At 37.5% G+C, this 18,884-nt stretch overlaps 1 protein-coding gene across 1 annotated transcript in view; it reads left to right on the forward strand.

Annotated features, from left to right (window-relative positions):
- The window catches only part of LOC123971171 (collagen alpha-1(XXIV) chain), a 99,506-nt gene that overhangs the window by 40,827 nt on the left and 39,795 nt on the right, over positions 1-18,884 (forward strand). Inside the window, exons 12-21 of the mRNA XM_046049845.1 lie at positions 4,840-4,884; positions 10,182-10,235; positions 10,664-10,708; positions 10,966-11,019; positions 11,332-11,385; positions 12,277-12,330; positions 15,715-15,768; positions 15,862-15,915; positions 17,541-17,585; positions 17,803-17,856. Of these exons, the coding sequence (XP_045905801.1) occupies positions 4,840-4,884; positions 10,182-10,235; positions 10,664-10,708; positions 10,966-11,019; positions 11,332-11,385; positions 12,277-12,330; positions 15,715-15,768; positions 15,862-15,915; positions 17,541-17,585; positions 17,803-17,856 (513 nt within the window). The remainder of the gene's footprint in view (positions 1-4,839; positions 4,885-10,181; positions 10,236-10,663; positions 10,709-10,965; positions 11,020-11,331; positions 11,386-12,276; positions 12,331-15,714; positions 15,769-15,861; positions 15,916-17,540; positions 17,586-17,802; positions 17,857-18,884) is intronic.

Below are 18,884 nucleotides of genomic sequence, written 5' to 3' on the forward strand. Positions count from 1 at the left end.
CATGCGTACGAGCACACACCTGGTTGCAATTTTAAAACCGCACCGCTAGTGGCCGCTGAAAACTACATATTACCCCTTTAAGTTGTAAACAATTGCAATTTCCGCTAGAATATTATTTATTGAATATATAGTTTACAATGAAATGCATACATTAATGAAATTGTTTTCTTGATGTGATTTCGTATGTGCAGTCTGTGGACTTAAACCATGTGCATGCCAGCAATGGATGAGGAAATAAGAAGTGCAACTTAAAGTATAAAAACCATGTGTTTTCTTTTAGCTGTCAGTCAAACCCACTTTATTTCTCTTCTTAAGCCATTCAGAGTCTGATGTTTGTAGGTTTGACTCACCATGTGAAATCAATGAGTTTGCGTGTGCCATGAAAATAGGTCCTACTCACCAGCCTTTCGTTTGTTACAGGGCTCAGCTGGGCCACAAGGTAACCCAGGGCCTAAAGGTGTCCGTGTAAGTACAAGTGGGTCTCTGCTTTCATTCTGCACTTTTTTCTTTAGCAGCACTGGACTGAACACTTCATTTCCTGAAAGGATTAGGACAGTGTCAGGCCCTCAGCCTTGCTCCAGAAAGACTTCCCAGGAACTAGTTGTATTTCTGACACGCTGCCTTATGTAAGACTGCTTGTGGGGGCTGGCCCGGGCTCTGGGTTGTCTTATCTTATCTGTAAAGGCTGACTGGTAATTCTTACTATGGTTCATTCCTCAGCAAGCAGGAATGCCCTCAAAAACAGAAGAAGACAGAAGACAAACAGATGGGAGAAAGTATGAAAACAGTCAGAATGGGGTCAAATAAGCTAGTGAGAGAAGAGACTTAAGTGGCGCATTGCAGCTCAGAGAAAGAGGATAGCCAGGATTACTATGTCAGAGTGAGGCTGGCAGGGTGAAAAAGAGCCACAAAGACAGGCAGTACAATGATAAGTATAAGTGTGTGAGAGAGAAAAAGAAGGAGAGAGGGAGGGTTTCACAAATTACTCATACATACCAACCATGTCCTATGCCACTTTATTCAGTAAATACTTTAACTCAAGTATAACTGCCTGAAAAAAAGCTCATAGTTCTCAAGTCCAGAATGACAGTAGCCTACAGCTAATGTTTATCAGGATTTTATTTTAAAAATAATGGTGTGAGATTTAGGTGGCTGTGATTGTGTGTTATATGTAAAAAAGAAAAGAAAAGAAAACAAAAAGAAAGCAAAAAAGGCAGTTAAGCAAACTTATGTAATATTATGGTGGCTGTAGCTACGTTAGCTTACAATACACAACCAATGCCAAAGCCAACACATCCTTATCCTGAAACAATAAGACAAAAGGATGGAACTTAGCTCAAACCAATGAATGGTGCTTCAGTCTGTTGGAAGAGGAAGAAAGGAAATAAATGTCCTTTGCTTTTTAATTTCCACAAAAATTGGAGTAATTTGTGTACTTGGCACAATCACAGATTCTGCCCACATCATACTCAGCAGCAATCTTCTCCAATGTACAACATGATAGTCTTGAGGAGGACTTCTTGTACATCCATTTAAAGGTCCCTCATGGAGTTTTTGACCACAAGCAACACTATAGAACTGTGTTTTTATGAGTGGGTCCCCGTTTTGTTTATCTCATCTACACACATACACTCGTGTGCATGCCAATCACACAATACACATTCTTGCTGATGATTCCACACTATTCCACGGATCAATAGGTGACTGTAACACATCAAGATATGCAGCAATGCACGGGCAAAGACAGGGAAGAAGATTGCTAGCAAGTAAACATGGATGTAAACAATGCTGGATTTTAAGCATTTAAAAATTTTAAGCAAATGTATTAATGCCTGTGTTAGAACTCAAGGATACACAATGCATTTTGGTGAGTTATACTGAATGAAAACATAACTTTTGCTTGTTTACAAAAAAAACTTCACAAGACACCTTTAAATATTCAACACAAATGTCATTGAACTTTTGCTCATGGCTACTTTGTGCTTAGCTTGAACAAAGAATGCAAAGAGAGTTTGTTTGGACAGAACAACTCAGCAGCCCGGCCAATGGCACTAAATATTCCTCTAGAAATACTGTATCACAACACTGAAATAAATGTGGTTTTGTTGAATGTTTACTTGGACAATACTGTGATATGAAGTATTGCTCATTTCCAGGGTTTCATTGGGCCTCCTGGTGTTGCTGGGCCACTCGGGCTGGAGGGGGAGAAAGTGAGTGACAGTTGTTTAAATTAAGTGCACATGATTCCAAGGTCTTTTTATCCACTTTTCCTGTGTTCTTTGACAAATTTTTCATTCCTAATAGGCTGCCATTCACATTTATCTATTAGAATGTAATTTTTTTCATGTTCCCAATCCATTTGTTCACCCCTCCATTATCTGATACTGAGTATCTCCCTGAATGAGGTTTGATAAATACCAGGTTTCAAGAGAGAGTTTTGTTATAGCACTTTGACCTAATCAACCATCAACATGATATGTCGAGCTACTTACTAATTGCAATTACAAAGGTAAAATAATCTTGGCAGCAGTTATGTAAAGCTTTCATTGATGGTTTTTAAATGATTAAGTTACAGAATTAAAATGTGTATATTCCATTTAGGCTATGCCTGAATGGAATATCCCTCATTCTTGTAAGATTCCAGTCTTAAGGAAAACCTGGTCTTTATGGGTCTGGAATGGCTTGCAGCACATCAGCTTGGTTTCTGCAAAGGCAATAATTAATTTAGTGTGATTAAACAAATATTTAATCCTGGCTTACAATAGGTCATCTTAAGAATCTCTCTGTACAAGTTCATGGTAGAGATGCATGGTGTTCCTGCATTTTATTCAGATACAGTAGATGCTGTATATAGATTAGTTTACAAGAATGGTGCATTGCTTACTCTTCTATAACCTCTAAAAATCACTTGTTTAGTCCAATGGATACTTAGTAGTTACATCAATTCCTTGGGAGCAGTACAGTTTTGTGCCCTAGATTTTGAGTCATTTATCTGCATTTCTTTCTTTTATAGGGCATTCCCGGTCCTGTTGGAAAACCTGGCCCCAAAGGAAGACATGTAATGAACCAATTTTGATGTCTGCCATAGGTCATAGTTGCTTCCAAACACAAATGAATACAGTATGTCCTAAGATAGCAGTACTTGAAATCCACAAAAGCCCCAGGGATATCAAAAGGAGATTAATTTGTATGCTGCATCTCCTTTGAATGGGTAAAAGCAACTGGTTAAACAATGCAGAGAGAATGGAAGAGAGGAATAACTCCTTTAGAGCAGTGATTCTCAACCCTTTTCATGTCAAGGCAAAATTGTCACAGTTTAGACCATGGACCCCTATTTGATAAGATTGTGTGCCAGGGTCCTCCATCTGATAGGAATTTTGCAATACATTATTTCCCTTTTTACTGGGGGCCCCTGGAACCCCCTCAAGGACCATTGGAGGTCCCAGAACCTGACTTTGAGAACCACTGCTTTAGAAGAGTTAACACTATTCAAAGCATGGTAAATCACATTGGAAATGTTTGATGTCATATATTTTGGCATTGGTCCTGCAATGCCAAGTTTGTCCCAGGATGGCATTGGGGATAAAATCCAGTAAGATTAAGATAGAGACAGATGGAATGTCAAGGTTTGGCCCTCACACTGTGAAAAGTTAATGTTTTAAAAACAAGCCTTAGCTTCTCTGTGTTGAAGTTGCCAAGCGGGCAGGCAGCCCAGTATCTCTTTCATCTGAAGGTTTTTTTCTGAAACACTGAGCGATGTCTGGCTAACTGGATCAAAGCCTTTGGCCCAAGGGCTGTTGTAAGCCAGTCCACAAGCTCACCAATACAATACCAATACTGGCTAATCTTGCTTCATTAACTAGGCATTATTTCACACCATGTCAATACAAATTTGAGCTTAATCAATAACTTGGGGAAATTGTATGTTAACAGCTATTATGTAAAGTAAAGTTTGTATGCCGTGTATAACAGAAAACATAGAAATTAAGTAACAATAAGAAAGCAGAAAAAAAGCAAAATACACTACTTTTCATTCACCTGTATGAAGTGCCATATACTGTTCTGCAATTGGAGGGTGTAATTGGCAATGATTAACCTGATGTTCTTAAATTGAATGAGTATGTATTTCCCTTACAGGGTGTGGTGGGTGATGGGGGGGAGAGGGGGCCTCCCGGGCCTGATGGTAATGAGGTGAGAACGCTCACCCACCTTCTGGCGAATTCAGCTGTCCTGTTTGTTGTCCTGGACGTGCCATATACCTCTTGTTATTCCACCTTAGTTTAATCCTGTCTCTCCCTGCTTGTTAATTGCATTTATCAGTGACTGTGTGTACAAATGTACAATACTAGTGTTCTTCTTTTGTGTATATTAAGGATTTTTTCCCCACTCCCAAAATGTATTTATACCGTGGAATACAAAAGTATAAAAACAATTTTTATGTATATAAACCTTACACACAGTCTGATGCATGTCTTAAAGAAAAATAACGTTCAGCTGGCATCACAGAAGATGGATAGATAATTAAACTATTAAAGTGTACAACCTTATTGGTAGGTCTCATGATATTCTGTTTTAGAGCTTGCAGGAGACACATGAATTAGCCTGACAATACTGAGCATTTTAGTTTTTCCTTAGTGGTCAATTATACAAGTTACTGAGCAGCCATGATTAATACATTTTTCGGTTTCAGACATAAATGCTGAGATGCTTTATCATCCCAGATGATAGCACAAAAAGTCACACTTACAGTATTTCCAATGTAGCCTTGGGAATGAAGAATGTGCAATACTGTAAGTGTCCTGTCCTGTGTACTTAGGATGTTGCTGTGATGTTTCACAGGGGCCTGTTGGTGGGACTGGTATTAGCGGTTTTCCTGGCCTGAGGGTGAGTATCAGTTTTGCAGTGTAATCATTTGTATTAATGTATTTCACATGCCAAATTGGCCCTGTGTTTGATCTGTCATTCACTTGGCTCACTTCTGTCTGTCCTTGTACTTGGTTCAAAGATTGCTTGTCTGTCCATCTTTCTTCTCTCATCTCTCATCTATAGTGGTAAGATTGGGGTTTGGATGATGGATAACAGGATGTGCTGAACTTGAGCCAGGTTTTTCTTTCATGGCTGCAGCACATTTTTCTATTGACGGCCACTACTGAAATCTAAGTAATCCACAGGGACTCAAAGGAATAAATTAAACATGGCTGCATGTCATGTGTCCGAAACACTACTAACTCCATGAGCATGACAGTGCCAACAAATCCAGAAGCTCCAAAAAGTAGTGAAAGTGCAGTGTAGTATAGAGGAAGAATTAAACAGATTTTTGGTCAAATGTTTAGTTGTCGAGATTTACATAGAACAGAGCTTGGACAGTTATTGCATTACAATAATACCAAAGTTAATTCGATGTCTTATATTACTTGGGTCAGGCTCATTGCTGTTTTTCCACTCTATTCTTGACCAGTCAACCGCTTATCTCCATCATCCATCTTTTGTAGGCAGATTAGTTTAAACATTGCAAGATGAAATATTAGTAGAAACAGATACAGTGAGGTGATTAAAAGAAGACTGCACTATAACTAGGAAAAACGTAAAACCTTCAAACAAACCAGATATGTCACCAAGGCAAGTGATACCTTTTGTTGTGCCATTCCTGTTGTAAGCAACAGTCTCTCAGTGCCTCACCATGGACTTTGATCATGTTTGTTCATGGTTGGATACAGTGAAGGTACCCTAAACATGTGGAAATTTGACATACAGTATGTCAAACATCAGTTTCGAAATAAAATAAAAAAAACTCCAGTGTCTAGCTGCCAAAGTAAAGCCAATCATAATTTTCTCACTCAGTTTCAGTAATCATCCAGGATGTGGGGTTGTTTGAAACCATGTTGTCTTATTACTGCAGTGTGAAAACAGTGTCACCAAGGGCGTCACTTTGTGCTGTTAAATGATGGGGACATTTAAAGGCTCAGATAAAGGGTGCAGTGGTACACTTGCTCCCAAAACGTGAACAAAACAAGACAATATTAGAATAAATATTCAATACTGTGATATATTATTTGGAGGGTCCTCCCCCACTTAATTTCCTGCATTCTAGAGACATTTTCCAGACCAATTTATGGTTGAAATGTTAGTTATATATAAAGGGAAACACAAAATTCAGGTGTAAGGTGACAATACAAAATCTAAAAATATAATGTAAAATAATGAAGTGAGCAACTTTTTAAGCTTTTAGCTTAAGTTACTTTCCTGGACAATGCACATTTGTTTCTTAGATATTTACATTGCATTGCATGTTTCTTATTGCGCAAATAAACCTTTCTCAAAGCATTCTCATTTGTTATTTAACTTTTGTTATTGCAAGCAATTTATCTGAACCATTTTAACAAATACTTTCAAAAAGTGATGGGGACAAAATCAGCCATTTCAAAAAGTGGTGGAGACATGTCCCTAGCGTCCACAGTGTAAATGACAGCTATGAGTGTCACAGGCCTAATAGAGAGCATGCTGTCTTTTATTGTGGAATGGCCAACTGTTAAAAAGTCTTGAGTTCACAGAGGGCTCTAAAACCCATGTCGATGTAATCAAAATAGATACATCTGTACCTTTCCTGTACCATCATTTCAAGCTTCATTTACACTGGTTTGCTTTCCTCATAGCATGGGGATTTATTGGGGTGCTTGAAGGGTCACTCTTTGTGCATTAGACACATCTGGATGTGTAACCTTCACCTCAGCTACTGGCTACAAGTCATCTTTACTATGCTCCCAGTCAGAAGTGAAACATTAACATTATTGTTAGTTTTATTAGTATTAGTTTTTTTTTTTACTTTGGGGTTTTGTCACAGAGGGTTACACATGTAGGGCAATCAAAATGTATTTTTCACTTATCATTTCAGAGTTGCACACTAGGGGTGTTTTGTTGTTGTAGTCTTCTTGCTCTTCTTACATATTACAGTGGATTATTGTACATCTAATCTTGTGTAAACAAACCACTTCCACACTACTTAAGTTGCTTACCTTTTTCAAACTAACTCCTCCACCGTGAAGCTGGTAGCAATATTACTGTTCACTTTCAGCCATGTTTGTTGCATGCAGTGTGTAACGTTATGACATCAACAAGCCAGAATATTGCCATTTTTACAATATTATTTTTATACCGATTTGTTGTGAATGATATGATGTGGTACATCCCTTTTGCAGACTAACACAGCTTATATAATGGCTCGTGGCACTATGTGTCACTGTAAAAGTTGGTCGGAACATTTACCAATTTCAAGTCATTGTCACTCCAGATTAACTGAAAGAGAAGCTGGTAGAAAACCTGTACGTGTATATGTCTGCTCATGTCTCTTAGGGCTCAGTCAGACCAGACACACCGCAGATCATTTTGTGACACATCTGACCCATATGTGCACACATGCATACACAAATGGGCTGCATGCACTACACACAGATCTAGTACTGAATTCAGAAGACACTGTGATTCTTGACAGATTTCGTGGCAGATTTCTTTTGTTTGGTTTAAATCAGCAAGTTATATTGATGTATATACACTACATGTGCTTGCAATTAAGGCAAGGTATGGCAATTTTATTTATATAGCACATTTAATTACTAGTAACTATATGCTTTACATTACTATGCATTTAGCAACAATTAACAATAAAAAACAGAAAAGAATTGTCTCATCTACAAACAGTGGGAAATGCAGCCCATTTCTTTGTGTTACCTAAAAAAATATTTAGAGATGCTGGGCTGTCTGATTTATTGCCTTTGCAAACCTATCACAGAGCCGTTGTTGATGTCTGGAAAGAGTGGACAGCGTGACAAAAACTTTTGACAAAACAAAAAATTTGTGGCAAGATGGGTTTCGTCATACCATAAATAGAATCACATGTCTGAGGGCACACTAAAACTTAATGTGGCTGGCGCATGTCTTCTCTCACTCTCTGCTGTGACCATCTCCAAGTCATGTCCCTTTCCTTTCCTTTGCTTTTTTTGTTCTGATTGCATCTTAAAGACTATATTCATATTTAAAACATTATGTGTTGGGTTATTAATATATAGGTCTTGCCAAAACAATTCTGTGCTCTACAGGTCTGACCAGAGCTCACTTAAGGTGACACACACATTTTCTTACTTCACAAATGAATCTGTTCCTTCACCTTTTCACCTTGTGTTTTTTTAAACATCAAATCCTCACACAAAGCAGGCTGCAAGTTTCTGTGGAACAAATCATCAAGCATTAATAAATTCATTGTGGAGTTGAGATAAGATCGTGGAAAAAACAGGAGAAATTAATTATTAAGAATTTAAACTGATGTAGTGGTTACTTGTCTTTATATCAACACATTATTGCATGTAAGTACTTTAGAGTAATCATACAAGAGAACCAAAATACTTACACCTCTTTAATCCCATCTTGGATGTAATTCATATTTAGTCAGCTTTCCAGTTGAGTGAGTTTGACACAGGATATATCTCACAAAGAAATTTAATTTGACATCTAAAACTCATTTTCGCTTCCCAGTGTCAATCACACCCTTGTGGCTCTGGTTGTGCGTACTCATTTATTGAAATACAGTCACACAAAGTTAGACCTTTAGCTAAGTAAACAGAAAGAAAGCAGAAAGTGTTCGTTCTGGTATGCACTTGATGTCTTTGCCAGTGTGTGACTCAACAAAATGTGATGCTCCCTGCCACTATTTCACTCCCTGAATGAAAAGCATAAGGGTGAGGTGGAAACATAAATTGTTGTTAGAAATTTTAGGGGGTGTTCAGGTGGTGTGGTGAGGCGTATATGTCAAGGATATGAAACTACCGTCTGTCTAGTAAATCATACACTGGGTGCTGAAGCATTAGTGGTTGTGTTGAAACTAGTGATACAGGAATGCAACAGTCTGGTTTTCGTCAAGTCTTTAATCACTTGTCTTGGTTTGGATGATCTCTAACCACCTAGCAGTCAGGCTGCATCCTGACAACAGTTTGAGCGAAGGCTCTGTGTGGGATGTTGATGCGCCAGATCACTTCATCTGTGCTGGGAGATGCCAGAGTTTTTGGGGGAGTTCTTTTTCTTGGCTTATCTCCTCCTTTCAGTATGTCATTTTTCATGTGTTCTCTGTTGAAAGCCTGTTTTGATCAAGCACATGTGATTTGTGTCCATTCTGCTGAAGTATCACAGTGGAGCTGCAGCATCAAACACCAGCCTAACAGAGTCCAGATGGACTCTTAGGCCACATGTCCTAGATGTCATAAAATTTAGCCATGTTCTCTCACTCTCCTTGCATATTGACCAGATGACAGATTGATTGTTTGAATAGAGAGTAGTGCTGAGATAGTAACATTTTCAGTCTCAGGCCCTTTACAGCAGTGAGATATGAAGTTCAAGATTTCTAATTGTCTTAGTATTCTTGTGTATTCCCTATGCTATTCCATGACATATTGGTTAAGACAGACACTGTCTTCGCTCCTGTGTGTCTTGGAACAAATTCTGACGTCTCTTCACTCCTTGCCCCTTCTACTTTAAGCATTCCCGCTGTCTCAAAGTAAAATTATAAATATATAAATACTGGCTTCTTGGTTTCCTCAATAAAATGTTTACCACAATATCAAGGGAATCCATGCCTATATAGTAGGTACTAAAGCTGTGTTTAGTTAAATGTACGTGTGTGTCTATGAGTTTGGTAGACAGGTGCATCTGTTTGCACACACACACATCATCATTGTCACCACAATATCATTGCTACAGGCATGATTGTGGCAGTCATTGAAAATTACCCCATCAATGGCCAGCCTAACTGTCTAGTAAAGGGTTTTACATTTTTCAGTGTAGCCAAACATTCTAACCATTCTCACCTCACCTCTGTCAATTAGAGTGGATGTTGTGGGCTGGCAGCGGTAAGCAGGGCCAAGCCCAGACCCATACACAACAACTGCATACGCTGTCAGCACGGCTTAGTTATATTGTAAGGTTGTGAAAAAAAGGAATGCTCTGTGTAGGAAACAGCAGATCTCGTTCTTGTCAAAATAACATCCCTGCCAAGAACAAATCAGAAACATTTAGTGTGAAAAAGGCCATTCAGTGTCAGGTAACAACCCTGGTCCAGTATCAAAAGTGTGTCTGTGGGGATCTCTATGTTTGCAATACATAAATTCAAATGTCTTCAAACTTCTTTCCCTCCACAGGGGGACTTAGGACCTGAGGGACTTCGAGGACTGCCTGGTCTGGGGGGACCTCAGGTAAGTTAGACATTGGCTACTGCAAATGCTGCTCAAAATGTTTGAGAAATATTGTACAGTACTGTTAGATATCAAACACTGGAATCTGTGAAGTATGTACTGTACGTATCGCTACATCATGAATCTAGTACCAAAAATGCAGTCATTGGACGAGACACAACGCAACCCCTGATGGTAACTTGTCCTGTCAAAATATATGAAGATAATACAGTGTGAAAAATAAGTTCCAAAACGTTTTCCACAATGTAGACTTTTATCCTCATCAGCTTCCTCCTCCTTGGCTTCACTTTATTTGCAGATGCCTGCTTTTAAAATAATTCTGTCACTGAAATCACTAATTCTTTACAAAATGTTCCCCTTTCCTCTCTTTTTCCTCTAACTGACTGATTCTTGTACTTTCCCTCCCTCCTTTCCTCTCCCTGTGGCAGGGCCCAGCAGGACGAGCCGGCCTGCCTGGATTGAAAGGTGATAAGGTGATCTAAATATTTATATTATTGCAGTGTATCTGTGTGTAATGTGTCAGTAGTCCAGCTCACATAATTCGACGTATTACAAGAGGTCCGGTTGACATATTGATAACACAGTCAACAATTTGATTATGTGTCATATAGTATATAGTTCATGTACTGGATCTAGGTCTACAGTGCATATCTCTCATCTACGGTCATATTGTGATCACTGTGGTAGGGTAGTGCTGTGTTATATCTCTGTATGATACTGTGAAATTCAGGGTGAAGTGGGACAAAGAGGCCAACCAGGAGAGATGGGGTACCAAGGTGATAAGGTATGTCTGCTGTCACACAAGCAAGATTTTAAGGAAAACACAGATGCACACTATCTGAACATTATGTGTATGTAACTATAATTCCAGCGATTTAAAAAAAGATCATTAGAGATTTTATTCCACCAATCAGTCAGGTCTTGTAATGTAAAAATTCCAGCGCTATAGGCACTTGCCTCTTGATTATACTTTTGCAATTTTTGTTCACATTCGCACATCTAGGTATGTACTCAGTTATGTTGAAATGGATTAAAACAAACACACGCAAAGTGTTCTGTAAAACCAGTTTAAGAGTGTTAAGTCTGTATCTTTCAGGGTGCTGCTGGTGTGCCTGGTCCTACTGGGCCAAGAGGGAAGCCAGGACCACCGGTATGTTTGTGTGAGTGTGTATGTGTCTGTGCAGCTGAGGATGCATGTGTAGATGTTGCTGACGGTGTATTTATTTGTGCATTGGCGTGTTTATATGTGTTTCTATATTTATGTGTGTGCGTGTGCATGCCGTTTTAAACAGGTTTTGTACTGCTTTTATAGACGAAGCCAAGTAAACACACTGTACCACAACGAGCTCTGGACTGTTTTTGTTAGCTTGTAAACTGAGGTCAGCTTGGTCACATTCACACGTTTTATTGTGCACTTGCTGTTAGTGACCTCCAATGAGGGACGAAAGAAGGGGAACAAATATCTTTTAAACAACAATTTGCTTGCTTATCAGCAGAAACAAGCCCAGATTAAGAAAAATATGAAACACTAGAAAAACAATTCAAGATGCATTATATTGCATTATATTCAAGTCCAGATGCTGTCTTGTTCCAGAGCACCCAGCCTTGATTCTAGAGGAGAAGAAAAATAATATATCCTGTACTTGCACTAAAATATTCACCAGCAAAACAACATTCTTATCCATAGATTTGTAATTGCAGCTGCACAACATGCTCACATTGTACACAATGTAGACTAAGCAAGCAAGTATTTATAAATATGAAGTGAGAGAGAGAGAGAGTGCACCATTTAGCATCAGGTGTTAAGTGTCTGAAGACTGACTGAGTGACCTGAATTTAGCCTTGATGCCAGATCACATTGAGACAGTATTTTCATCTTTCAGGTTCACACTGTCAATTTCATGATGAAAAACATAAACAGGACACATTATCTAAGTGGCGACAAAGAGTTACAGGAATTGTATGTGAAAAATCTGAAATATAATAATTAAGGTTTAAAAAGGTACAGTTTCTTATTTTTAATGTGTTTTCTTTTAAACAGGGTAGAACTGGTGAGATGGGGGCGCAAGGACCACCTGGGCCTCCAGGACCAGAGGTAGGACATATATATGATGAGTTTTCATATTAAACATATCTTTTTATTCGTTACCAGGTTTTGTCAGAATGGAGGAGCAGGACCACGTAACATTATCTCATTATGTGAACAGTAACCAGTACTTTGGGAATGGTTTTCTTATTAACTATTATAAACTATTCTTTATGGTCAGAATATGATAAAAACTTGCCAAACAGGGGATAATTTAACAAATCTGACGTAGACCCTTTTATGATAAACAATTATGATGAAAATCTTTTTTCAACAAATATGCATGAGCAAAGTCCTTTTTCCACAACAAAATAAACATCTTAACACATTTATTGAACATTTGTTATATTGTTATTGAGGAAAATTATATTGTGATAATCAATGTCGTTATTGTTTTATTGCCCAGCCTTATGCTGAGTAGAGCAAAAATGACCAGCCCCAAACCAGACTCCTGGCTGTATCCTGTTGTATCTTTACTTTGTGTGTGTTATGTGGTGGGCACAGAGCCAAGCCAGAGGCTCTTTAATGGATGCTCCCACTCAAGATTAGGATCACATAAAAATATTATAGAGATATGAATGCTATTGTGAGGGTTAGTAGCTTTTTATAACAGGATATAGAGATGAATATATAAAACATGGTGTAAAATAAATACTTTCAACTACAATACATTGTCTATAGACAATCAAGAACTAAAATGTAAGGGTTTGATGCTTTCCATTGTCCTAGGACTCTGGTGATGATATATTATATATTTTGTCTGATGGTCTATAGATCAAACAATTAAATAAATGAAAATAATCAGCAGATTAATCAACAATGAAAATAACGAAATATTTTATTTGTTGTGGCTATTCGTGGACACCTGAAGATGAACCTGCTGATAGTTGCAACTCCATGACCTTTCCTTTCTTGCCAGCTCTAGTTAAAAATTTCCTCTGGAACATCTAAAAAATTAATACTCAAATCACAATGGCATTTACTGAACTTTGGACGTTAGATGACCTCTTATGACCTTTCCTTCACTTGCCACCTTTACTTCTAAAATTTCACTCGGATATTAAATATGTGATAATCTAACAGGCCAACTGTACTACCAGTTCATTGCCATGACATTTGCTGAACTTAACCCTTTGCTTTACATGGCCTAGTGTGATCCTGAGGTTTCACGTTTTAGCAGTTTAGGGATGGCCGGATCGATACTGTGAGACCTCTACTACTCATTTGGCATTGATCCCTTTAAAAAAATCTTGATAATAAAATTATTTAAATACAAAACATAGGTGCCTGCACAATGTTTTCAGTACTTTTGTATGATAATAGTGCCAAAAAACAGCCCTGACATATTTAGTTGGGCCATATCACATTACTTTTTTTGGTTTATCTTTATTTCAGTCTGTCAACAAACATAGTATCAAAACAAAACATCCGAATCACATACATACATATAGATGAAGCATTGAGAAAGCAAAATGAAAAGCAGTGTCAAGCAGCCGCTCACAGTCACATACTGATGTATAAAATTAGTGAGAGAATGGCACAAAGGAAAATGGTGTGGTGTCACTACTTTTCACAAAATGCACTTCTGAATATATATATAGAAAGTGCCACATATAGTGTAAGTTGCTGTGGAAAAATCATGGCCTGTTTAAAACGATGAAGACATATTTAAGAAGGTGCTAATATGCAAATGTTTTATGTTGTTGGTATTTTTATTAATTTTATTTATATTTATAATTATTTGTTTATCTTATTATTATTTAATTATAGTAATTCTGTAAATTATTGGACCATTCTTTACACTTATTAGCACAAACATTTTTATTTAATTGTACTCATATTAGCTCTTGTGAAGTGTGAACTTGCACAACACTGTATGTAACAATATGGTGCTGAGAACAGTAGTGCTAGTGGGGCTTTAGACTTTAGTCCTGCTGAAATATTGATGGTTGAAGTTTACAGTATTCTACAGTGTTTTGTAATAAGAAGAAGTTAATATTTTGCCTGGACACACTGGCATACAGTTCATCTTCACTTATGTTGACAGAATGCTAGAATCATTGGAGGATCCAATCAAGTCGTCTCAATGGCACCAACACTTTATAATGCTTATAATCTCTGCAGTAACAAGTACCCAACAGCCTCAGGATAGCAACACCTACTCAAGCAGACCAAACCAAATTATCAGCAAGCAGAAAGAAAAATATATTGAATACTGGAAAGAAACAACCAAAACACAAAGTAAATTCCAATGTTATCTGACCCTAAAAAGAGAATTCACACTGGCAAATTACCTGAGAACAATAAAATGTCCCAAACTAAGAAAAATTTTGACAACGTACAGACTGAGTGAACACATTCTGGGCATAGAAAAGGGTCACCACAGACAGAGCTGGCTACCACAAGAGGAGAGACTCTGCTCACAGTGTGACAGGGGACAGGTAGAGACAGAGCTGCACTTTCTAACCTCATCCCCCAAATATAAAACACTAAGACAAAAACACTTTTTTTTTTTCAAATTTTTGTCTATTAATACACACACACATACCGTTTCATTTATTTATTTTATTAAATTCTTTTTTTATATATTTCAATTTCTTAACACACACACACATGCTTACTGTTTTATTTTTTTTATTTTGTTTTTAATATATATTTATTTTTTTAACATACACACACACGCTTACCGTTTTATTTATTTATTTTATTAAAAGTTTTTATATATTTTTTTTTTTACACACACACACACACACACACACACACACACACACGGTGTGTGTTTTATTCATTTTATTTTATTTTTTTAACACACACACACACACACACGCTTACTGTTTTATTTATATATTTTATTTTTAATATATTATTTTTTAACAAACACACACACTTACTGTTTTGTTTATTTATTTTATTTTTAATATTTTTTTTAACACACACGCTTACTGTTTTGTTTATTTATTTTATTTTTAAGATATTTTTATTTTTTTTAACACAAACACACATATGCTTTGATTACTTTACACTTTAATTACTTGTTTAATGAAATGTATGGGGTTGATTGTTCTTATGTAGTATGTATGATGCTTTGGCAATATTGTTGTTAAACATTCATACCAATAAAGCTAATTTGACTTGAATTGAATTGAATTGAATTGAATAATGTCCATGTAGTGCATCAAAAGAATCATAGGTCACACAGGCCATGGCTAACAGGCCTATTTTTCTGAAATGCGTGATTGTATCATGGCAGGCGTGCCTGAAGGTATTTAGCTTCTATCAGTAACTCAGTAACACAGAGATGTCATGATTTGATTAAATTCAATCTCATGTGACTCATGACAGGTGAAATAATAACATATAATAAAAATGTATTTCTCTTCCTGATTTTGCAAGGGGTTTCCTGGGGACATTGGAGTACCAGGGCCCAACGGTCCACCTGGACCAAAGGTACATCAGCATCTCTCTCTCTCTCTCTCTCCCCATCCATCCATCCATCAATTAAATGATCCAATTGAATTCATGGTTTCGGCTGTGTTTCAGGGTTTGCAAGGTGCCAGAGGGCCCCAAGGCCCACCAGGGCCACAAGGAACACAGGTGAGATGATTCAACGCTCAACTTAATTCTACACGTCTTCTTACTTGACTTGACTTAGTGATAAAAGTGGAAAATATGGCTCATTAAGGTTTTTCCACTGGATCATTTGTCTGGGGCAAGATTAAGTAACACAGTGCTTCTCATGTAGCATCTGTTCATATCTCAAACAGTTGCAGCTTAATTCCTAGTGGGAGTGTCTTTGTCTGCAAAATCTCTTGGGGCATGTTCCATTGGGTGAAGCGATGATTCAACATTGGGTGCTTCTGAAAACAAGACTGACAGTTTTCCAGCCCTGGAAAAAAAGGAACAGGAGCCTTTGCAAGTTGTACAATGCATACACATACTTTTCTGTTGTGCTGAATGTTACAGCATTGACCTGGCAACCACTCACAGTGGTGTAGTTGCCAAATGTACGCTCCTCTTGCACACACTTTTCTGGTATGGAGTCACAGCACCACAGTCAGGTAAAGTACATACAGAGACAAAGTTAAAAGTTTGATACCTGAAAGCATAGAGGTGGAAAGTAACAAAGTACAATTACTCTAGCACTGTACTTAAGTATCATTTTTAAATGTATTATTTCTCATTTACGAGACTTTGTTAGAAGGCATATTTTTAAAGTTGAAGAAGAACAGTATTTTACCATTAGTGGAATTGCTTCTTTTACTTACAGTCAAGTGTCAATTTTGTCATTTCTTTTGTGCAAATTACTATATATTCTGTAAACATCCTAAAATAAGTAGTTTTATTTTATGTAACTAGATTTATGTTTGGTAATCTGTAAAAATTACAAAGTTGCCCACAGTTATGCTATGATGAAACAATTTTCCGTTCCAAAATATATCCTCTTACAGTGTAATTTCTGAGATAGATTTCTTGTAAAGAAAGTATGGTTGCCACCAAGGGCGTCACTTTGTGTTGAAAAGTGGTGAGGACATAAGGGCTCAGATCAGGAGCGTGATGATACATTTGGGTCACAAGATGTGACGATGCATGAGAACAAGATGCGAAGATTTGTAGCACTATTTTGAAGAAATGTTTGAAGCTGAAGATGTATGTGCAAGGGGTGTAGGGGTTCTCCCCCAGAAGATTTCTTGCTGCATTTTTAATTAAAAATGCTTTCAAAATCAGCCATTTCAAAATGTGGTGGGGACATATCCCCTGCGTCCCCAGCGTCCCCGGTGTAAATGACACCTATGGTTTCCACTTTGGAGAGCATAAGTGAACTGGAAAAGAATTGGTTGGCTTTGTATTCTCGTACTGAAATGGTTAAAATCAAGACATTTTGACATATGCAGCTGTCAGTGAAAGTAGCATGCAAAATATCTGCCTCAATACTTTTACATCAGTACAGTACAGTGCAAGTCTTCTTACTTATGATGTGTTATCATTAGTAAAATGCTATTCAGTGATAAAGTAGCAGGCAGGTTGAGACCATTAATGTTAAGAGTTAGAGGTCATGCAATTACAATGGTACTGCATGTGCATTTGATCTTGATATTTGGTGTGCCAGCTGTATTTATTTGTCTGTTGGACTATGATGTGTATATGTGAGAGTGTGTTTGTGTGTTTGTGTGGGTGTTTGCAAATATTTGTGTATGATGAACTGCACTGTGTTTCTTCAGGGTGATGAAGGACCACTTGGCCCACCTGGCAGCGCTGGCCCTACTGTAAGAACTCCCAAATTCACATACTAAAATACACAAATATTATTACTGTGTATTATACAAAAATACACACATGCACCCAAACTCAGCCTTTTGCTTAGATGTTCTATCCGGAAGCAGCTGGGATGAGATTTGATAAACACATTACAAGCTTTCGTATCTTTTGATCATTACTTGTTTCCGTCTGTGTCTCTGCCTGTCTCTCTGCCTGTCTTTGTAGGGAAGACCTGGAAGGAAAGGCTACATAGGTGAACCTGGCCCCGAGGGTTTAGAGGTGAGTCTACTCTCAAAACATATTAACTGTACTGTCACTATTGTACTGTGACTGTATTATCACTGTATTCACAGAAGCAAATGTTTGTGGAGATTAAAATTTTAGATTTGTAAAATAGTTAGTATACAGTATCATAAGCGATATTCTGGAATGCAAAAATGTGTAGACTTGAAAAATGGATCACAGTATCAACTTAATTTGGCTCTTAGAGAGTGCACACTTGGTTTTGGTTAAATACTGTATATGCCAGAGTGCAAGTGAATTTCATACTTGAACATACATAATATTCCTATTGAAATATTTCCTTGTCCTAAGAGGAAAAGAGATAATTCAACATTTAATGTCCAATTTTTAACGTGTGTAGGTTAGTGAGTAGATTAACGGTCTGTTTCAATGGTCAAGACGTTAGAGAAGAAGAAGTAAAAAAATGAAAGAACGCCTGTGTATTTGTTGCAATATGCTGTGCTGGGCCTATTTTTTCCTCTCATTAGCTCCCTGCCATTGAAGACCTGTGATTCCAAACAAAAGAGAATGAGAATCTGGTTTATCTACTTTACCATGGCTGAATACCTCCATCTGTAGGGCACTGGCACTGACTTTTCTATGTTTTGATTATTTAACTGTGAGTTTGTTCTCAGTTATTTACTTCACCAAACCACCACATTCCAGACCTGTTTCTCAAAATATTTTATTGGTTGTAATTGGCATTTATAACCACCACTAATGCAGTGTTATGATCATGGTATCATGGTGTGTTTCAAGTTTGTATTATTCTAAATTATAGTCTGGTGCTTACCCCTGAGTGCCAGTGTCTCCATGTTGTGGATGTATGCGTGACCCACTTATTGTAAACCTAGACTTACTGTGTTGTAAATGTGCTCTTAATTAAGAGAGTACATTATTTCTTCCAGGTCTATCATTATCATCAAATTGACAAACCGCACTGAGCAGGGCAAAATCATTCACAGTCCTGTACAGTCTGTTTGTATGTTCCTATTTACACTTTTAATATCCTGTGAGTCCTGTGC

This window comes from Micropterus dolomieu, linkage group LG05 (genome assembly GCF_021292245.1).
Source record: "Micropterus dolomieu isolate WLL.071019.BEF.003 ecotype Adirondacks linkage group LG05, ASM2129224v1, whole genome shotgun sequence".
Taxonomy (NCBI): domain Eukaryota; kingdom Metazoa; phylum Chordata; class Actinopteri; order Centrarchiformes; family Centrarchidae; genus Micropterus; species Micropterus dolomieu.